Here is a 23,045-nt window from a genome sequence, read left to right on the forward strand (position 1 = left end):
GCCAAATTATGTAGACAGCTGTTGATTGGAATTTTGGACATCTGAGCTGGACATGAAATGAAAGGGATTCACATGGACTGAGCAGAGTCAGGCACAACAGACCTGTGAGCAGGGCACATTATGGGGAAGCTGATGGATGACTTTGGCGGCTGGCTGTTCCTCAACAGATGGGGTAAGTATGAGTTCTGTAATAGTAAGTCTGGCTGCATCAGAACCAAAGAAGCGAGCGAGCTAATGCATTTTGTCATGAAAGAAGGGAGAATGTTTAAGGATTTAACAGAAAGGATGAGTGTTTAAGATGAAGTGTTTTAGGCTATATGGAGTCACAAATTTTGCTGACAGATTATAACCCAGATAAACTACTGCACACTCATCAGCTACAAACAGCAACAAAAAAACACCTTTATTCTTTGTAAAGATGAAAATGTACAAAACTGAAGCAAAATTATTACAAGTGGCAGCAGAAGGGTTGTTATTCCAACAGCTCACAAATAGACTTAAATTACTCTGACATTTTGGCAAATAACCAATTTGTTATTTGTTTGACATGCAGTAAGAACACATTAAACACAGTCTTTCAGGTCTTTTATGAAAAACCCAGAGCAAAGATTTCATACAATCATTTCTAACAGAATTCAAATGAATTTAACATACTTTTCAATCCACCCTAATAAAACAAAGTAAAATCTCCCAGAAATATAAAGTTATAGAGACAATCAGAGGAGTTAAATTACAGTCCACACCAAGTTGGGTGGACATGTAAAGTGGTGCTAAGGTAATGTCAACCACACAAGAGCACCTTCCTGTCTACAACAGCACCCTCTGCAGGATATGGAAACTTAACTATAAATCTGCACTGTGTAGCTTTTATACATATGATCCAAGTTGCAAAGTTTTCTCCAAATGGCTATGGACTTATTGGAGGCATGTGTGTAATAATTAGGCAATGCACCTTTTTTTTTTTGGTAAATTTTAGTTCAATATTTTTGCTTGGTATCAAACAACAGCAGATGATGTTACTCACAGAAAGACCCACTAAATTCCAGAAGTGTCTCGACATGCTTACTGCATACCCAAAATTTTGAATGAGGTTGATTTGCTCAAAAAGCCAGAGTTGTACTTAAAAGAGGCCAACCTTTCTCACAACAGCTCCACTGGGTTCTAAATACTGTACTTCTCTAGAGTGGTGATTTATGGTTAGCTAGAGTCCAGATTAAATTTAGTTAGGCTTACTCTCAAGGTTACACTATTGTCTAGCAGTAGTAAATCAAAGTGGCTCGAGTTTTTGTACAACCTAAAGATGTTCTATATTGGAGAGGCTTCATGGGTACATATGATCAACAGAAGAATAAATGTCCTCAGAAAAGAGGTGAAACATTTTCAGGATTATACACCAAGTCCAGTCACCTTGATTATAACTACAACTGTTAATCTTCTCAGACTTACTCCTGATAGAAATGTGCAGGAAAGAGTGTTGGTGAAGGGTTTTTGGAATGGACTGACAGGCATTGGAGCTGCAGTGAATCATTCTTAACTTATTGTTCTTAGTCATCTGGTGGCCTACTGGCTGGTTCTTAAACTAAAACTTCCAATACACGAGAGGTGCGCCCTAAGATGAGGTTACTCTGCTGAATCCATAAAGTGTCCAGTCCAGAGTCAAAGAGTCCACTGGCTGTTGCTGAGTGGGAGTGGCGGACATGAAGTTGAGATGAGCACAACCTGTTCACTGTGGCATCAGATGCCTCACGTTGTATTTGGAGGTGTCATGGTACTGAGTCATGGGTTTATCTGCAATCCCACAAGTACCCACACCAACCTTCCCATTCACACTTTCTGGAGAGGCAAATATACTGCGCTTTACCTGAGAGATGGCAAAAGGGAGGGAGGGGGAGAGAAAGGGAAAGACAGTGTGGGGGGGGGGTACAGAGAGTGAATTTAAGTCTAAGTAAGGAAGTGCAGACTAAATCAGAATCTTTCAATGCTCCCCATTTCCTACCTGCCCCTTCTTGTTCTTGGAGTAAGCTTTATTGTTGAACTGCTGCCATTTGGATTTCTGCTCCTCCCTCTCCTGCTCAAGCTCCTTCATCCTCTGCACTTTTTTTTGTGCCTTCTTCTTCTTATATTCCCTCTGCTCTGCTAGCAGCTCCTTCCTGTAAGGTTACACAGACACACATACACGCACAGGGATTGTTCACACAAATCAAACTCTCAGCTTATTTGTTTTTTAATTTCAGAGAAAAGAAATTAAAAACTGCCTCTTTTTTAGCCTGAACAATATGTCACTTTACCATCAAAGGCTGCTACTGTGTATATATGAAAAAGGTGAAATGTGGACTAATAATTGGTTATGGATATTGCATTCAAAATGTATGACTATTCAAATATATATTTACATTTACAACAGAATGCATGACAAGTGTGGTTTTATGTATACTCTACATGGCCAAAAGATATGAGGAGAACCCTCCTAATTATTAATTCCATGCACTTCAGTTACATACTACCAATAGGTTTATAAAATCACACTGCAATGTAATCTTTATGGAAATTCACAGAAAGGGATGTACTGAAGTGACTCAGTGACTTTATACATAGCACCATCATAGAATGGCGTGTTTGTCATGAGAATTCTTGAAAGGTTTTGCTCTGCTAGATTTGCCTGTGTTAAGTGTAAGTGCCATCACAATATAGAAGTGTCTAGGAGCAAAAACAGCTCAGCCATGAAGCAGTAGACCATATAGAATTTTTTTTTTCCACTCTGATTTTATCTTCTGTTGCATACAGAGTTCCAAACTGCCTCTGGAAGCCTCATCAGCACAAAAACTATGCAAAGTGAGCTTCATGAAATGGGTTTTCATAACTGCACACAAGCCCAAGATCACTATGTGCAATGACAAGCATCAGCTGGTGTGGTCTAAAGCTCTGGGCTCTCCAGTAAAGGTGTGCTCTGGAGTGATTAATCACACTCCACTATCTAGCAGTCTGATGGAAGAATTTGTGTTTGTGAATTGTCAGGGGAATGCTACCCATGTTCAAAATGCAAAGTTAAGTTCAGTGGAGAAGGGATAATGCCTATTTTCCAGGTTTTGATTAGGCCCCTCAGTTTCAGTCAATGCTAATGTTAATGCCACAGCATATAAAAACATTTTAGACAATTATATTCTTCCAACTTTGAGGCATCAACCCTGTTCTAGCATGACTCTGCTCCTGTGCACAAAGTACGGTCCACAAAAACAAGGATAGATCAGTCTGGTGTGGAGGAATTCCAGTGGCCTGCACAGAACCCTGACCTCAACCCCACTAAACACCTTTAGGATGACTTGAAATGTGAACTGCAAGCCCAGCTTAATATCCAAAATCAGTGCCTGATCTCTCAAAAGCACTTTTGACTAACTGTGCAAAGGTCTCACAAACACACTTCAAAATATTGTGGAAAGCTTTCCCTAGAAGATGAAAGGCCATTATAGTTGCAAAGGAGAAGCCAACTCCATATTAATGGCCTTGGTTTTGGAACAGAATTTCCAACAAGCTCATATACACCAATTAGTCACAATATTGAAACAACCAACAGGACAAGTGAATAACACTGATTATCTTGTTACGATAGTACCTGTAAAGGGATGGGGAATTAGGCAGGAAATAAACAGTCAGTTCTTGGCGTTGATTTGTTGGAAGCAGGAAAAATGAGCAAGCAGCTCTGACAAGGGCCAAATTGAGATGGCTAGATGACCGAGTCAGAGCATGTCCAAAACGACAAGTCATGTGGAGTGTTCCCAGCATGCAGTGGTTAGTACCTACTGAAAGTGGTCTGACGAATGACAACTAATGAACCAGCAACAGGGTAAAGGGTGCAAAAGTCTCATTGATGTGTGTGGGGATCAAAGGCTAGCCTGTCTGTTCCAATCCCACAGATGAGCTACTGTACCACAAACTGTTGAAAAAGTTAATGCTGGGTATAACAGAAATGTATCAAAACACCATGCATCCTGTGTATGGGGCAGACAAGTCAGTGCCCATGCTGACCCCTGTCCACTTCTGAAAGCACCTACACTGGACACATGAGTATCAGAACTGGACCATAGAGCAATGAAAGAAAGTGACAATGGTTGAACTTGAAACTTGAACTTGGAACTATGGGAAGAAGGCAAGCCAGCAGAGGCAGTGTAATACTGGCCCAGGCAATGTTCTGTTGTGAAATCTTGGGTCCTGGCATTCATATGGATGTTACTTTGACACATATTACCCACCTAAACATTGTTACCCCTTCATAGCAACTGTGCTCCCTAATGGCAGTGGCCTCTTTCAGCAGGATAATGCACCCTGCCACACTGCAAAAATTGTTCATGAATGGTTTGAGGAATAGGACAAAAGAATTAAAGGTGCTGATTTGGCCTCCAAATTCCCCCTCTCTCAATCAGATTGAACATCCGGAGGATGTGCTAGGAAAACCAATCAATAGAGGGCCCACCTTGCAATTTACAAGACTTAAAAGGATCTGCTGCTAACATCATGATGCCAGATACAACAGACCACTTCAGGGATCTTGTGGAATCCATGCCTTGATGGGTCAGAGCTGTTTTGTCAGCACAAGTGAGATCAACACAAGGCAGGTGGCTTTAATGTTAGTGCTGATCGTGATAGGTGTATCATTTCCAACCTTGCATAGCACATTTAAGTTAATTTGCACCTTCACTCATACATTATATTGCTACTTGGAGAGCATATACTGAACTTCAATAATAGTCTTTTGCCAACATTCTAATTAATTATGAAATTAGCATCAATATTCTAAGTAGTACTCAGATACACTTTTAGAAACACCAACATACCTGTAAAATGGCACTCGGGCCAGCTCTACCATTATAGCAACCATTTCATAGCACATTCTGTATTATATTGCACTGAAACACACCCTTGTGAAATTACATAAACTGCCTGCAGAAACATTCAGACACATGTATACTTACATGCATATGCACACAGGGGCAAAGACACAAATGCAAATGCTCACTTGGACTTGGGTTTGCTTCCCTCTTCTTTGGTGCCCTTGCCCTGCTCGGCAGCTCTGAGCGCGTGCAGTGGAACCACCTCTGCATTTCCATAGCCAGTGAAGGTGATGGCAGCCGTACCATTCTCGCCGTCTATCTCCTCAATCTCCGCTTCATACAGCCTGACAAGCACACAGCGCTGTAAGCAGGTGAGTACAGGTGTGCGTGCAAATGCACAAACACACACACTCCCATACATATGGTAATGTTTCCTGAACAACATATATGCATTCTGAGTAGAACAGCTTTTCTTGTCACACAAATCTATACAAACATTTCAGAAAAGAGCAAACTGTTCATTTCTATGCTATGATGGAAATTAGCACACTGCCATGATTTGACCTCCAATCAAACCTGAATATGAACACAACAACTAGTGAATGACATCCAAGAGTAAAAAAGGCTATATATCCTTGTAATGGGACAGTTTTAGCTCGTCAAGGTAAAGCATATACCATAGTGTACTTTTCAAGCTAATTATTTATTAAAATCTCTTGTAAATACATGGTTATACTATATAGGCCCCACTATAATCTACCCTTCACTGTACTTTTCTATAAGTCAGGATAACATTTGTACACTGATTAATAGGAGCTACAGAGAGAAAGAGTCTAAAACAGCCCCTCTCAAAACACTCAACACACACTAGCTCTCCATAACTTAGTTTCTAAAACTAACAAAGAGTTATCCAAACCGTCACTGTAACAGTAGGAAGAAATAGAAACAACAATAAGAGCTTCTTCCTACTGTTACTTTCACTGCAACTGTAGGAAGAAAAAGAAAGAAAGAAGAAAATAAGAGCTTCTGTAAGCGATACTTACAGTATTTTTCACCTTAATGCACTGGTTCCCCACTCTCCAAAGGTGGGAATGCATGATACACATGAACCATTGGAGATCCACATATCCATGCAGAGGACTCTTACCGAAACAAAAAACATAACTGAGCATGTGTGAGTGAGTGATACTCACTGTCCATCCTGGCTCCACACTGCCATGCAATTATCTCCTACTTTCCAACAGTGTTTGGGTAGAGCTGCATCTGAACTATTGGCACTAGCTACGCCCTCCGCTGGCTGAGATGTCAACAGGTCCTTAGTCAGTTCAATCACCTCCTAGTATTAAAATAAATGAATAATAAAAATAAGTTTGTCAACAGAATATGTGCTGACATGGAATGACATTACAGAAGTAATGCAGTACTAGCTTCAACAAAAAAGAAGTTACATTTTATGTAGAATGTGAACACACTGAATTTAAAATAAAGTTGAGCATTTAATGACGAGCTTACTCTGACAAGCTTCAATAACCTGTAGTTTAATTACATTTACTTAAAGTTGTTTTAATTACATTTAGTTAAAGACATCAGCTGCGTGACTACTGCAGTAGTGCCAAGATGTTACAAACTCTTTAAAAACTAGTGCCGCTACCCAAATGTTATTGTTCCAGTGCTTTCAGCATGGGGTCTGATTACCCTTTGTAGTGTGACAATTTTTTTGGAAGCACCGATTAATCATTTTAGTTAGGCACATCTCTGAAACCAGTAATTTGGCTAATAAATCAATATGTATTTGTTAAATGAATGACATTTATTAAAACTATCTTTGTTTTTGTAGCTAATATATTAACACTACTGTTGTAGTAAAGTAGCTGTTAATTTAGAGACACTGACAGATGTGGACACTGTGTATTTGGAGCAGCACACTGGGCTGGTGACCATACCTGCAGATCTTTCTGCAACTTGAGTAGATCTTCATTCTCTGGGTCTGTGGAAAGTGCTGCCTCCACTTGCTGGAGCTGAGCTCTATAGCTGCTCAGCTGTTTTACCAAGTCATCAGACATCTGGGAAAAAACAACCACTGGTAAAGCACTTACTCACTCTACCATTTTGTCCTCGGGTACAATGCAGATTCACAATATACATAAAGAGAGAAGGCTTCTGTTGTTCTCCGAAGATGCTAATTCTGGAACCACAACAGTATGACAGATTTTCTGAGTAGCCAACCAACTGACAGTCAGCTAACCTTGAGTTACCATATAAATCTTTACCACTATTCAGCTAGAAACCTACCTTTTTTCTGTGAATGATGACGACTAACGAGCTAGTTTAAGTGAAATCTATCACGTCAGGATACTGACCAAAAAAAATGAAAACAGCCATATATTTTTCTAATTTGGAATCATACAGATGATGACAAACTTACTAAACTTGGACCTCCTGCTTTGAGCACAGCTAATTAACAGAAGTATGTAACCATGACAACAGCACACAGTAAACACACCCGAACCACTCTTGGTAAGATTAATCGAAAAACTGTACACGACTACTGAGAGGGAGTTACACAGCTACAAAAGAAGTTTTTTTTATTTTACTCCATGTCCTCGATACTTCTTGAATAGCGCTCATTCTTCCAGTAAATACTGGTCAATGTAAAACTAAATCCTTAATCTAACATAACTTCACACTTCGTGTGATCAAAGTGTATCATATGCACTTTGATAAATAAGTGCCTGATACAATTTAATAAAGATTGCGGTTCTATGATCAGTTGCGTTTTTGTTCTGTAGCTAGTTAGATTCCTAAAGAAAGCAGCGAGCTGATGTTAACACTTCATAAACATTAGCCCATGTTAGTTAGCTAGGAAGTACAGCTAAGCAGCACACAGCACGTTTAAATGCGGATTAAGATAGCTAAAACAGATAGCCTAAAACGAACTGACGGATCCTAGCTAGCTAACAGTACAAGGGCATGTATTCGCCTTACAGTAACGATTCAATGTTAAAATCTCAATTGTACCAAAGTCATATTTGTTTGTGCCTAAGGAAGGACACTTTTTGTATCATAACAGCGATGACCTACAGCAGTTTTAGCTACAAGCAAGTAGCTAGCGTTAGCTATGCTAGCTAGCTATTTCGAAGGCCCTTCGCAGAGAGGGAGCCATGTTTTTGAAGACACGATTTTTCAGACAATGTTTGCAATATTTCTCTTACCTCTGTGGATTACAAATCAATGATATGTTTAAGATATGTTAAAATGCTAATATTGCTTTTAAATGTCCCATGTACAGCTTGATTTCGATGAAAATAGACTGTTTCGGCGTGTATCCTTTCTCTCCGTGGACGAGTCCTTCTGTAACCGGATATGACGATTAACCGACGTAACTATGGTTCTCGCGGTAAAACCATCGACTGAGTAAAACATAATTAGCCTGCGTTATGCATTCAGTAGTCGGTGCATTACTGACATTACAGGATGGATGCTCGTTTTGAAAAATATCTAATAGGAAACTGGATTGAAAAGTTTAGTTCCAGCATTCAGTAATATTGGCCGTGTGGAAGGCAATGTACATTTCTCATTAGAGCAACTTATTCAGATTTACATTATTATTATTATTTCGATATTATACTATTACTTTAACGTTTTTATCATTACAAGAATACTATGTTTTAATAATTTGTAATTTATTTAAAAATACATTGCTGTTAAAATTATATAGATAGATAGATAGATAGATAGATAGATAGATAGATAGATAGATAGATAGATACATGACATCTGAAAAAAAAGAAAAAGAAAAAAACGTTTTCCCTCACATAAACCATATATTCATGAATAGTTTATATAGGCTACTAAAGAGTGTGCTACAAATTACAAAGGTTAAAAGGTTACTGTGATTAATCAGTGATAAGTCAAATATTACACTGATCACACTATCATTTAAGATGATCTTAACACTACAATGATTTTGGGAAACAGGGCCCTGATCAGTATACAATAGAGCAGGAGTGTCAAACTCAACAGGCCTGTTACACTCAATCCAATGTCAATTAGGCCAGTTATGGTCCACAAGATAATTTTAATTTAAAATATTCTAAAAATCATTTGGTGGGTAGGATAACAACCATATCTGGCCATATCTACTATGATATACTGAGCAGAGTAACAGATATGTGATGTGAACACATATAGATTGCAGGAAAAGACACATATGTATCCCATTTTGGTAAATGAAAATATTTCTTAACTCTAGGCATATTTTTACTCTTTTAAGAGGTTTTCCATCTTTAAAAGGGGGGCTAAAATGGGTTGAGGTTCCAGACAGAGGCAACACTGACCAAATTAAATGTACAGTGGAGAAAGTTCATTTTCAGCAGACACCGTTGCATCGACATCTGTGAAGCTGCTTTGGGGCAAAGGAGCAGTGAGACAATGCTGAAAGCCTCCATCCCAATTACATCCTTGCTAAATAGGAAAAGCTTTGAAGGCATTGTGAAATGTAACATTGTGTAGTATAATAATATTATATTATTATTATTATTATTATTATTATTATTATTATTATTATTATTATTAACAATTGGTAGCTTTATTCACATTGACATTAACCTTAATATCATACCCTTAATAATATTTTAAATCAATCAATCCAGGAGGACTTTTTCTACTGGCTCTGTATTGTTTATAAGATACATGTTATCAACTTGATAAGTATTTAGTTTTCAAACTGAGTTTACATTTCTCTTGCAGAATGACAACAGACCCTTGTTAGAGAAGTGCCTCACTAAACAATCTTACCCATTAGCTAGTTCACAACAGCTTTAAATTTATCTATCCATCTCACAATCTAATCACAAAATGAGTTGAAGCAGTGGAATTCTAGCACCTTTTTGGTCTGAAATATACAACAGAAACAGTAGGACAATAACAAAACAGCACTTCTTAACATAGATTTGAATATAGAGTTGTTCTCTCTATACTACAGTGTTTATGAGTAATCTTACAATGGCATTGAGTATTCCTATCATTTGGGCTAAACTTACCCCAGGGCCCAGTTTAACCCATAGCTAACTGTAAAGCTCTAATAACCATCAAACAATAGAGAAAAAAATCCTTCTATCACCTACTGCAGGTATTTAAATGAAGTTTGTGCAACCTTTAACAGTAGAATTAGATCCTCTGAGGTTATGGGTCTAATGTTCCTGCCTTTCATGGAACAGCAGCCACTGCTTTATGTGATCTCCTCTCCCCCCCATATACCTGCCACTTGCACCTGAGCTACACACCACACGATGACATGGCACAATCAGAGGAACCTGAGGGAGATTGACAGAGAGGAATAGAGCATGTGAGAGAATATTTAAAAAATTATGTTATCTCTCACATATCTCGCATGCAAAAATGTGTCAGTGACCATAAACCAACCAACCGGATTTCTTCTCATCACTCCTCCCACTGCTCGTATAGCTTTTGGGTTTCCCACCATCTCAGCAAGCTGCTTGTAGGAGACAGTTTGACCCACTGGCACCCTCGTCTGCAGTGTCCGCAACACGCATGCAGTGAATGAGTCTAACACAGATAGATGATAGTTGTGTGTGCTATAACTGATTCTTAAACCAGCTAATGGGGGTAGCTGTTAGTGTGCATTCACCTTCTTGCAGTAGCTGATGGTGTAAGACAGGTAAACGGAGAGAGCTCACTGACTCTGCAGACCTAAAGTAACTCTGGAGCCACTTCACACAGTGCTGCAACTCTGGCTTCAATTCTGCTGGGTGACAACTGAGGTCACTGCAACACCTACAGAGCATAACATATAATGTAAATAATAAACACACATGCATGCAAATGCACACAAACCTCAATGCAAAATGCATCAACATAATGATTAATTATAGGTATTTGGCAGCACCAGCAAAAGCATTGTATACAGTGAACAATAACATTTACCCTCATACTTTAGGTAATGTCTATTAATATGAAAGGCTGCCAATGGCAAAGACTTGATGGCTCAGGTTTTACTTGGAAGACAAATTTATAGCCAATTGTGCTACTACAGAACTGAACTGTAATATAGTGCAGCAGGACAAGCATGCCTCCATAAACAGTTCTTCACAACAAACCTTATAACACTGCATATTTGTTTATTTTTTATCATTAATTAGTGGTTTACACAAAGGAACTATTTGTAGCTTACAGTAAAACACTTTCTTTAATAATTATGGTTTATTTTAGCAGTTTAAGTTGTTCAGTAATTCTACATTGAACCTGCTGTTCCGATTGTCATTTTGTATATACACTATATTGATTCTGTAAGCAATGCAGACTTTAACAGATCTATCTGAACTCCATAGTAGTGGCAATAGTGTTTTAATGCCATGTGGTACCTTTCTGCTGTTTCCACAGTGATGGTGATAGTGTGTACACCCTTTTCACAGCCGCTAACCTGTAGTTCTCCCACAGGTGACTGAAGAGAGACCGACTGCAACACACAAGGAGTACTGACACTAACACTAAACACACACACACACACACACACACACGTTTTCATTTAGACTCAAAAGAAATGAAGGCTGACTGTGGAGACGCCATTCTAAAATGGTTCTGTGATAAAGTTTCACCTTCGTCTCATGTTTCTCCGTTAACAGTAAACACTATAATACACATTATCGTTCCTTTATCACAAGCTGGGAGGTTAAACGCAAAATACTTCCATTTACGCATTTAAATTAATTTGATGTTTTCTTCCCTTCACCATCAACGACAATTTCCAGAAAAAGCCTTTTCTGGGAGAGAGAAGTGCGAAATTGTAATGGAAATGGTTGGTACCTGAATTGTAGGATGCCACAAATAGTTTTCTAGCCGCGTATTATGCACGTTCTTTGAAGCATAAATCGAGTATATATCAGTCATTTATGCCTATTTTTTATGCCGTGCGAATGGGTCATTAGTTTTACAGACGTCTTGTAGTAAAATGACATTTCCATTTTTAAATTGACTTTATTAAGAAAATTCAATTCAATTCAATACAAAACACCAATACAAAAACCTCACAAACAATATCCACCGGAGGACCCAGACTACCTTCACTCTATACATTAACAATGCCATTTACATCTGTAAATTAGGTATACATCATCCATTTATATGTCCAAAAGAGTCTAGGGACATTTCCACCTCTCCATGTAAAACTAATCCCGCCCAAACAGGGCTTTAGGCACCATAATATGGTTAGCATGGCAAACCTCCACAGAACTGCTAAGATCACTAGTTTCGTGATTTCGTAAGGCGGATAGCTATAGAGCTTACCGTTGATGTAGCATTTTACCAATATATGTAAACTCTCACTACGTGACTTCTGAAGCGTGTGGTAACTACAATAAACCTAACTAGCTAGTTTCATGTTGAATTTGTTGCCATTTCTGTCTCCTTTGAAATACAGTAAATGAAGCGACATGAAAACAGACCAATCGACAACGTACCGTTCGCTAAGCACCATTATTGGATTGGTCATTTTCTTAACCCCGCCTTATTTGTGTAATACAAATTGGGAACAAACCACTGATCAAGTAACCGGTATTATAGAAATGGATAGATGACGCACAGTGAGAAATTTGCCCTGATCGTAGACTTACATGTTGCTCAGTTGCAGAGATATTCTAATAAAAGTGGAAACACGCTGTTTAGTATTTGAGAATAGCGTAACACCCGGCTCGGCCAATCAAATCAGACCATGTATATTTTAGACCACGTCCATCAGCCAGTGACGTCACCAAGCCGTTTTATAATTTTACGACAGTTAGCTACCATCAAGCGGACTAAATGGAAGTATCCTGAATAAACTCCTGTTTTATTGATATATCCCGTCACATAATAATAAACTGCTTGCTGCTCACATTAAACATGTTATTAGCAACACGCACATCCTATATAGTGCCATGATAGAAACTACTAAAAAAACCCGAACATTTTGTAAGATGCGTGGTGTATCGTGCGACAGTTAAGTATGTTTAGGACACAGCCTTGGAATAGCAGATTTTCTTGCACCGTGTATTGTATATTAGCTAGCTAGCCAACTGTGTAACGTTGTGTACGTGGATGTAAACGGACTAGATAGATAGATAGATAGATAGATAGACAGACACACACACACAATGTTGCTAGAAGTATTCGCTCGGCTGCCCTCGCACGCATATGAACTTCAGTGATATCCCAATCATAATCCATAGGGTTTAATACGGTGTCTGCCCACACTTTGCAGGTATAACATCTTTAACTCTTCAGGGAAGGCTTTCAACAAAGTTTAGGATTGTGTTTGTGGGACTGTTTAACCATTCTTCCAGAAGCGCATTTGTGAGGTCAGACACTGATGTTGGATGACAAGGGCTGGCTCGCAGTCTCAGCACTAATTCATCCCAAAGGTGATCTTTTGGGTTGAGGTAAGGACTCTGTGCAGGCCAGTCAAGTTCATCCACACCACACTCACTCATCCGTGTCTTTATGGACTTTGCTTTGTGTACTGGTGCACAGTCATGTTGAAAAAGGAAGGGGCCATCTCCAAACTGTTCCCACAAAGTTGGGATCATGAAATTGTCCAAAATCTCTTAGTATGCTGAAGCATTAAAAGTTTCTTTCACTGGAACTAAGGGGCTGAGCCCAACTCCTGAAAAACAACCCCACACCATAATCCCCCCTCCACCAAACTTTACACTTGGCACAATGCAGTCAGACAAGTAATGTTCTACTGGCACCCGCCAAACCCAGACTTCATCGGATTGGTAGACAGATAACTGATTCCTCACTCCAGAGAACACGTCTCCACTACTCAAAATTTCTGTGGCAGCGTGCTTTACACCACTGCATCTGACGCTTTGCATTGCGCTCAGTGATGTAAGGCTTGGATGCAGCTGCTCGACCAAATAAACCCATTCCATGAAGTTCTCTATGCACTGTTCTTGAGCTAATCTGAAGGCCACATGAAGTTTGAAGGTCTGTAGCGATTGACTGCAGAAAGTTGGCGACCTCTGCACATTATATGCCTCAGCATCCTCCTGACCCCGCTCTGTCATTTTACGTAGCTGTTCCCAATCGCTTCCACTTTGTTATAATACCACTGACAGTTGACTGTGTAATATTTAGTAGCGAGGAATTTCACGACTGGACTTGTTGCAACAGGTGGCATCCTATCATGGTACCACGCTGGAATTCACTGAACTCCTGAGAGCGAACCATTCTTTTACAAATGTTTGTAGCAGTCTGCATGCCTAGGTGCTTCGTTTTATATACCTGTGGTCATGGAAGTGATTGTAACATACAAATTCAGTGCAAATGCAAATTCAACGTGAATGCAAATACTTTTGGCAATATAGGGTAGTTCTATTAGTTAACGTCTTTGAGGCATGTAATAAATCTTATGATTGTTCAACATCTTTATCCCGATGAGAACATTCAGTAATACTTATCTGTCTTGCAGGTATCTAAATTAATTAACAGTCTCTGATGTATATAGTAAAGACTTGATTATACATTGAATACTATAGTCTTCCAGGCATATATTACTGGTTAACAGCCTCTGAGGCATATAGCAAAACACATTGAATGACCACTTTATTAGAAACACTGTCCTGTTTACAATTAGAGCTTCCTTGTGTGGAGACTTGTTACCTCTGAGTGCAGCATAAGATCAGGCAAGCATATTTTCTGTGGATCAGTTTTAGTGTGAATCCTGATTAGAATGGGAAAATTAAACAATCTGAGCAACTTCAAACAAAGTATGGCTCAGTGCTAGACTAGCCAGGGCCAGTATTTCAAAAACTGCCAACCAGAGGAGCTTGTCAAGAACCATGCTGACGAACAGACAGGGTGCAGTCAAGCAGACTGCAGCCAAATACAATGCTGGTGCTGCAGTTAATGTATACTAATACATAACTGTCACGGTACGGCCCCTCCCCTCTCAAGTCTGCGTGCATGTGGGTGTGCATGTCTGTGCATGCATGTCTGTGTGTGTTCGTATTGCCACGCCGTCTTGTGTTGTGCACCTGATCCTTGTGTGTAATTGTCATGAGTGTATATAAGTCTCATTTCATATCATCAAAGTTGTCGGTGTTTGATCTAAGTAGTCTGTGTTAAGACATATGTTTCATGTGTGAATAAAACATGTTTATGTTCGACGCGCCTCGTCCCCGCATCCTGCTTAACCCTCGTCCGTCATAGAAACACCGACCTACAAAGGATGCCTGGGAAAGGCAAAAAGAAGAAGGGAAAGAAGGCAAGTCAATGCCCTCCCACAGCATGCGCAGCGAGGTCTCCCGTGGTTGTGGGCACCCTCCTGACTCCAGGTGCGGACCTGAGCTGGTACAACGACTTCCAATGCTCGGAGTCGGACTCTGTGGACTCATAATGGCCAGCGGAGAGGCCTTCCCTCATCCTGGCCTCGCTCCAAGGAACTACCGGGAGGGAGGAACCCGGTGAACAATTTTGGGGGGGCCCTGTGACGTGTATGTTTCATGTGTGAATAAAATGTATGTTCGACGTGCCTCGTCCCCGCATCCTGCTTAACCCTCATCCGTCACAATAACTTGTTCCTTAGGACTGATGGGCTCTAACAGCAGATGGCCAGTGCAAATGGCCAAAGCAAAACTCCAGTGGAAAGAAGAATGCAAAAATTGGGTCACTGAGCAGTGGAAAATCATTGCCTGGTCATATGAATCCAGATTTCTGTTTCACCATGTTGATGGGAGGATGAGATGCAAACAGCATGAATCGATAATCCCTTCCTGTCAGGAATCAGCAATTCAAGCTGGTTGAGGTGGCATAATGTTTTCTTGGTACACCCTGGGTCATTTGATATATGTTGACATTTTAATCCTATAGAGCATCTCTGGCACCAGGTAAAATGGGTAGGTAAGAAGATGTCTGTACCTCCATCTAATTTGCAGCAACTGGGAGAAGCTATCCTGTCTGCATGGGCCAAGATTCCTGCAGAATGATTTTAACACCTTGTGGAATCTATGCCATGAGGAATTGCTGTGGTTCTGAAAGCCAAAGGAGGTCCCACACACTACTGGATCAGTGTCTCTAATAAAGTGGCCATTCAGTGTATATCTTTCTATACAAGAGCAATATTGCTTATCTGTCTTAAAGGCAGAGGTCATTAATTAACATATAAAGCATATATCAACTCATATAACTGCATATAGCAAATGTTACATATCTTTTTTATAATGATGTGAGTTTTCGATATTTTATACCTGTCTTGCTAACATATAAGGCCATATAAGGCCAAGTTCACATTTCGTGCCACATAGCTCAATGCCATTTTTTGCTCAGTCTGGATTTGCCTATCTTGATGGTTCATGTTCATAACTGCAGTTGACCTCTATCTCTCTGTACTGTGAATGCACCTCTGTCCTCCAAAATGGCATGAGCACATTGATACGTTTTTGCACAAGTCAAGATAAACAAATCCATGGTGAGCTAAAAATTAGAATTAAACAATATGGCTTGTATGAATGAATGAAGGTACACTTGTATAGCACCTTTCTCAGAACCCAAGGATGCTTTATAATCAACACACAGCTTTTTACATCCGGTCAGCACACTAGAAGCAACAGCGCACCACAACCCCCAGGGAGACTGCGTTGGGCAAAAGAAAGGGAGAAAGAAGATAACATCCAGGACAGAGCACCAGCCATCACTGGGCATGCAGGCATACAGTCATTCTCATACACACTCACACTTAGACAATTTTTTGCAGGTTTTTGGACTGTGGGAGAAAATCACAGATCCCAGAAGAAATCCATGCAGATGCAGAGATGACATGGAAATTCTACCAAAATAGAGGCATAAATCTAAGACCCTAATGCTGGGAGGCAAACATGCCAAACACCAAGCCACCATGCTACTCAAATCACATTTGTAATAAGAAAGTAGCATTATGGTAAAAAATTTGATTAGAGTCACCTCAGGTTGGTAGTGTGAACATAGCCTAAGTGCATTCAATACACTTATGTTTCTACTAGGTATCTATTAGCAGTGAATGACGCATATAGCAAACCATAAGGCTACCTGTAGAAATTGTAACATACCTTTAACATATTCTATGCCTAGATAAGAACATTCAATACCTTTGGTAGACATGCCTTCTTTATCCTGATAAGAACATTCAATACCACTTCTTACCTGTATCAATCACTGGTTATCAGTCTGTGAAATGCATAAAAATATGAACCTGCCTGCTCTTTACCTACTTCATTCTATTCAACTGTATCGTCCTTGTAAAAAGCAACTACTTAACAGCTTCTGAAGCACAGGGCTAGCAATACTTGCCTCACGTAGGCATGGCATGAAGGAAGTAAGAGACGACTGCTGCCATGGAGAGGGCACCTGGCAATATGTGTATTGCCTGGCCTTGATGTTGCATGAAGGGAAAGCTTCAGGTTATCATGTGGCATAATCACGTATGACTAAAATATACCTGTTTCCCTGTCTTGTTCTTTTCTAGGGGGCCCACTATGTCCATTCCTATCCTCTCAAATGGAGTTTTAATTATAGGAAGTGGATGCAAATGTGCTGTCAGGACTGATCTGTTTGATGTTAATTGGCACCTTTTGCAGGTTTTACAAAACTTAGTCACATCAGTATACAAGTTTGGACATGTGAAACATGCAAAAATGCGAGCTAGTATTTTATATTTACCTAAATGTCCTGCCCAAGGTATGAAGTGGTCCAGTTTCAGTGTTAATCTCATGACTGCTGGAACAACTAGCAGCTCAAGTTCACCTCTATGTTGATATAGGATTCCTTCTTTCTGAATGTAAACCTTTTTTTTTTTTTTTTTAGCCCTGTACCCTTCTGCTTTAACCCATCACTCTCAGACACCTCACTGAACCATGGTTACAAAGTTATTCTTGAATCTGCAATGTAGAAATATTTGACATAGGAACATTAATCTTTTCCTGATGTATTTGTACTGACCTCAGAAACCTTCCCCTGCGTTAGTTTTGCTGGCTTGCTAGAACTGACCTCTATTTCATGGTCTTTAGGTAACTCTAGCTTCTCTAGCACTCTAGGTCTACAAAAACTGGCATGTCCCAGCCTAAAACTATTGAATAAGGTAAATTAGCTGCTACTGCTCCCATTACCAGAAATGTTTGGCTATCTACTGTCAAGTAAATCTCACCAGTGGGGCTTCATCCCCAAGTAACTTTTCATTCCCATGTATGCAGCTCACCTTTACTCTAACCTCCTTCCAGTTTTCTCTATGAGTCAGACCTTCTGTAACTGTTTCAATTAAAACAGTTTACTATTGACCATTTATCAGTACTTGGCAAGAACAGTAGCCTTGACTTTTTCATAATCCTCAGCGTGCTCAATGTTCATGTCCACATATGTACCTCAAGCTTTCCCAGTAAGCAGGGGAGCTAACTGAATTGCCAGTGGGAGACCTTCGCAATCTGCTTGAAGGTCACCAAGAAGTGCTCAGTGTCTTCTTCTGGAATCAAGGGATGAAGCTTGGGCTCTCTGAAGCCAGGTGGTACTCTCTGGTCCCATTTTTTTCCTGTCTGAACACTGGCTCCTTCACTGGCATCCTCCATCATTGCTGGTCCTTGCTGGTCCCCTTGTAGTTGTCAGAACTGGTGTTGTAGGCTTAGGCGGATTTGTAATTTCTAGGGCCCCAAGCAAAGATGTGTCTGGGGTCTCTAATCAAAAACATTTTTACTTTTTCCTGCAAAGTACACTTACCCACCTTCTACAATCTTTACCCATGTTTTGGCCAGCACGGGGCCCTATGATCTCTGGGGATCCACACATATGTGTGGTTTGCGTAGTGGTAAAAACTGCCACTGTGTCGGCTCCATCATCACTGCTCCTGTCTGATGGCTTCTCGCTCCACCCACTGTTCCCTGGTGTCTTCGCTCTATATGAACCCCTGGAGCATCTCAGTCAGTTCTTTCAGTGATGTCTCTGTTGCCTTGGTTTTTCCCATTGCTTGCGTTGCTTCATTGTGAGTGGGATCCTTGCCTGAGATGTCAGTCTTACCTTGACTCCTCAGGATCATATTACACCTCTTTCAAATAGCAGAATCACGCAGGAAACAGTTCCCAATACTCCTTGTGAGGTTCCACTTCTGTAACAGTAATACCACTTGTGATGGTCAAGCGAAAAAGACACATGGGTCTGCCTCAGATTATGGTGCAAACGAATGTGTTTATTCAGTCCTAGTGCTAGACGTGAAGAAAATTCTAATTTACCCAGTGACAGAAATAAACTTACAAAAAGAAAAGGAAACATAATATTTACAAATAAATGGAAGTTCAACTATAAAAGCTCACCAAACCAATGCTACTGCTTTTCTCAAGTAATGAAGGCATGTCTGCCTTTTTGGAACTGACTCACAGGTAAGTATTTTTCCTTTATTACTTATTTACTTAGTTAAAATCTTTTTTTGGTGTTCATCATGATTCCTGGCCAAACATAAAACACCTAAGCTGTACAGCTATATGCTAAAGCAAATATTAACATTTTAAATTAAACAGTTCCTGTTCAACATTATGTTTTGTTTCCTCCTCCAACATTATGTTTTGTTCCTCTCCTCCTCTGCTCAATAGTTAAACTCCAAGATAAACACACCATCAATTAATAAAGGCTATTTAGATAAGCATTTGTCTGTTCATCTATATATTTAAATGTCCATAATAAATCAAATGTACATGCACATATACTGTGGTGGAGGGCTGCTCCATCACATTCCTCCCTTTCTAATCTTTTATTGACTTGCAAGCCATTGTAAGTAAGTCTCTTCCTAAAAGAAGGAAATGCACAGAAGTGAACAAGGAAGCAAATAAAGGCAATAAATAACACATTTAGAGAATAACTCCTCCAGGCAGATGTAAATTAGGCAAGGAATTAAAGAATACAGAGTGTGTGGGTGGGTGTATTAAATGACATGGAGTGGGTGGATGCATGAATGGCTATATTAAAGGCCATGAGTGAATGTGTATTATGAGGATAGATATATTAAAGGATACCAAGTGTGTGGATGTGGCTATATGGATGGCTGTATTTAAAGACACTGAGTGTGTGGATATATGGATGGGTGTCTTATAGCTCACGAGTTTGTGGATGGGATGTATTAAAGAATGCTGGATGTGTGGATATATTGATGGGTGTATTAAAGGAAATAAGTGTGTGGATGTGTGGATGGGTATAGTAAAGGACACAGGGTGCATGCATACGTAGATGGGTATTCATGTTGTGGAAGACGCAAAGAGTGAAAGGGAACTTGGAAAAGAGACTATAAGGAAAGAGGGCACCAAGAAAAGGTGGTCAGGGTTAGATCATTCACTGGCAGCTCCCCATTATTCACTGACTGCTCCCCAATGCCTAGTCTGTGTGCCACTGGCACACCAGCTCAAAGTTGTCTCAGTTAGCTAGTAATTTTAAAAGCCAATAGAAATAAAAGAAAGTGGTAGATATGTGACAAAAATATTGCTTCAGACTAAGTACTTTTATATTGCCAAACTTGCCCGAATGACTAAGGGGAGAATTGCATAAATGTAATTATCTACCAAACAATTATTTACCGTTTAAAATAAGATGCTTCTTTTAGTGTGTGTCTGGGTGCCCTATTCTATTAGAGCACAGATAAGCTTTATGCCAACATTATTTCCTTAGTTTCAGCTGCTGTAAGCTGTTAAATCATTAACAGCAAAGCTTTTTGGACATTAACCATTAGAGTAAATCTCCCCTAAGCCCTGCATTAAAGAAAAGCTCTGGAGACTGACAGAATGTCTGGAGCACCAGCTCTGGAAACTGAAGTCCCCTAACGACAGAATGGGGCTGTGAGTCACTCTGAGGAAACCATATAAAAGTGTATAAAAACTAATACAGTCTGTTCTGCAGAATGACTAACAGGTGAGAGATAGAATGTACCATTTTAATCTCTGTAAATATTTTATCCTGTGCAATCATTGCAGCCAGAAAAGGTCTTTATTTAAGAATAATTATTTATTGCACCACATCCTGTAATGCCTTTAGCTCCAAAAAAGAATTAAAATGATGAATGTTAGTCAGAATGTTCTGTTAATCAATTAGACCTCTTTTTATATACTGTAAAAATATTTTGAATGTTTATGACTGTGCATGTGCCACCCTTCTGTGTGCCTGTAACAAAAGTGTACTAATGCCTCTGATTACACGCTTCTCTCTTTAACAGTATGAAGTGTAGTCAGCGATTGCTTGTTGGTTTGCTGGTTCTGTCATGTGTGTTCAGTGTCAGTGTGAGCCAACACTGGTCATATGGTTGGCTGCCTGGGGGAAAGAGGAGTGTGGGTGAACTAGAAGCAACATTTAGGGTAAGAAACAACTCACTATGTAAAATTAGCTTTACTTATGTACTATCACTGCTACTTGAAACTATTTTCCACTTTTAAGTAGTAATGCTTAGAATTCTGTATTGCACTGACTAAGGTGGGATTTTTTTTACTGCTTTGAATTTTATTTTTGTTTTCTTAAGATTATATTTTTGGCAGCTTCTAGTGAAAAATCTAATCTGCTTAGTTTTCTATATTAAAAAATATAAATATTCTATATTTTCTGCATATAGTTAGATTTCCTGTCCTTAAAGTTCAATACTGCACTGTCTAAGGTTTGATTTGTCTGTTTCTAATTCTTGACTCCTATACTGCTATACTCCTATACTGTATATGCAAATGCACAGTATCATTAGTCAGCAGCTCTATACAACCTGGCAGAGTTGACAGAGCATAGCTATTTTGATTCTGCTTCACTTCTCTGAAAGAGAAATACTGAAGCTCCTCTGGAAGCTGACATTAAGCCATTGCTGAAATGTCTGTTTAGTCATTTTATTTCTCTGCTTGAAATTGACCCAATTAATCTTTTGTTGCCACAGCTAAAAATGCTTCCTTAGGTTTTGTGAATATATTAAGACAATAAAGATTTCTATGGAGTTTAAATTATATTTTTAACTTGAAATGTTAATTTTTCTTAATAAATATATTTTAAGTTATAACAGCAAAGATTTTTTTCAGTAGTACTTGTTATATGTAATTGTATCTTTTGCATGTAATTTGAATATTGTATTTTATTATCACCATCATGTGAAAACTGTTATTTTGCTTTTTGTGTGCTCCTTTTACTGCTATTACAGTGGTGATATCCTTCCGCAGCATTCTTGAGAGCAGTTCTCAGTAAAGCCTTTATTGCAGTAATGAACTGAGCACATAACTCTTTCAGATGGTGGACGCAGGGGATGCAGTTGTTCCTCAAGACTCTCCATTAGAGCAACTATCATCATTGAAAATTGTGAGTGTTGCCCACTCATGTACTGTACACATGTTAACTCTAGCTCCCTCCACTACCTAGACACACAATACCCCAATGTAAACACATTAACCTCAGTAATATCTTAGAAATGTGTTTAACATGTCACCAAAATAAAAGTAAATAAATAACATACTAATTGGCTGTTTAGGTGGTGCATTTTATCAGTGAAACCAAAGATGCTTTACTATTTCCTCTCTTTCTGTTAAGCAGCTGAATGAAGTGAACTCTGAGGCTCTGAAAAGGAAGAGAATACCCTACAGAAGATGGCAGGAAGCAGAATAAAGTAGTGGTAAGCAGAGTACCCATCACATCCCTCTGCACTGAAGATGGAATAAAGCTATTCTATTACACCCTATATTAGAGCCTGCTGGGGGTTTTTTTTTTGGAGTTGCTGGTTCACCTTGATGTTTGTCCTGCCTTTAGAAAGAAGTTATACATGAATGTACCATCCTCTATCCAGCCACATCGCAGAGCTAAATTTGCCCATTGTTATTCTTTATTTTAAAACCTTATTTAATCATTAGAAAAATTAGCAACATGCCGATTAAACATTCTCTCCAACAAATCAGAGCAACATTTATCAAAGCAGCCAAATACAGGAGCAGCACTGTATTTTATTTATATATATATATATATATATATATATATATATATATATATATATATACATATATATATATATATATATATATATATATATATATATATATATATATATATATATGGTTACCTCTGGATACCAGTCATTTGGGTGTTTGCCCTTGTCAGTTTAGTACAGTTCAGAAAAAACACCATTGCTAACCACAAAGTGGTTTCTGCCCACTTCTGTATCTTGAGTAGGTGCTTTGTCCGTCAGAATTTGCAAAAGAATGTTGG

General features: G+C 39.2%; 3 protein-coding genes across 8 annotated transcripts; 1 reads left to right on the forward strand and 2 right to left on the reverse strand.

The window, feature by feature from the left end:
- Window positions 1-378: 378 nt before the first annotated feature.
- smndc1 (survival motor neuron domain containing 1) lies at window positions 379-8,192 on the reverse strand. The gene is made up of 6 exons (XM_027000257.3): window positions 8,039-8,192; window positions 6,770-6,889; window positions 6,020-6,162; window positions 5,012-5,170; window positions 1,997-2,150; window positions 379-1,861 (listed from the first exon to the last, which is right to left on the reverse strand). The coding sequence occupies exons 2-6, from the start codon at window positions 6,887-6,889 to the stop codon at window positions 1,724-1,726; spliced, it is 714 nt and encodes a 237-aa protein (XP_026856058.1). The 5' UTR covers window positions 8,039-8,192; the 3' UTR covers window positions 379-1,723.
- Window positions 8,193-8,537: 345 nt separating this feature from the next.
- Window positions 8,538-12,262, reverse strand: mgmt (O-6-methylguanine-DNA methyltransferase). 5 transcript variants are annotated; one of them, XM_081722362.1, is made up of 7 exons: window positions 12,132-12,262; window positions 11,210-11,335; window positions 10,477-10,622; window positions 10,255-10,394; window positions 10,086-10,141; window positions 9,164-9,231; window positions 8,538-8,603 (listed from the first exon to the last, which is right to left on the reverse strand). In XM_081722362.1, the coding sequence occupies exons 1-6, from the start codon at window positions 12,143-12,145 to the stop codon at window positions 9,168-9,170; spliced, it is 546 nt and encodes a 181-aa protein (XP_081578488.1). In that variant the 5' UTR covers window positions 12,146-12,262; the 3' UTR covers window positions 8,538-8,603; window positions 9,164-9,167. The 5 variants fall into 5 exon arrangements, with proteins under 5 accessions (XP_081578488.1, XP_081578489.1, XP_081578487.1 ...); XM_081722364.1 differs by having other exon boundaries at window positions 8,577-8,603; window positions 9,164-9,228; XM_081722363.1 differs by having other exon boundaries at window positions 8,544-9,228.
- An 8,322-nt stretch (window positions 12,263-20,584) lies between these two features.
- Window positions 20,585-22,524, forward strand: gnrh3 (gonadotropin-releasing hormone 3). 2 transcript variants are annotated; one of them, XM_027000255.2, is made up of 4 exons: window positions 20,585-20,738; window positions 21,040-21,178; window positions 22,080-22,148; window positions 22,380-22,524. In XM_027000255.2, exons 1-4 carry the CDS (start codon window positions 20,728-20,730, stop codon window positions 22,449-22,451), a joined length of 291 nt encoding a protein of 96 aa, XP_026856056.1. In that variant the 5' UTR covers window positions 20,585-20,727; the 3' UTR covers window positions 22,452-22,524. The 2 variants fall into 2 exon arrangements, with proteins under 2 accessions (XP_026856056.1, XP_026856057.1); XM_027000256.2 differs by having other exon boundaries at window positions 21,097-21,178; window positions 22,377-22,524.
- Window positions 22,525-23,045: the final 521 nt, after the last annotated feature.

The sequence above is a fragment of the Electrophorus electricus genome, chromosome 10 (assembly GCF_041902795.1).
Source record: "Electrophorus electricus isolate QZ-2024a chromosome 10, ASM4190279v1, whole genome shotgun sequence".
NCBI classification, from domain to species: Eukaryota; Metazoa; Chordata; class Actinopteri; order Gymnotiformes; family Gymnotidae; genus Electrophorus; species Electrophorus electricus.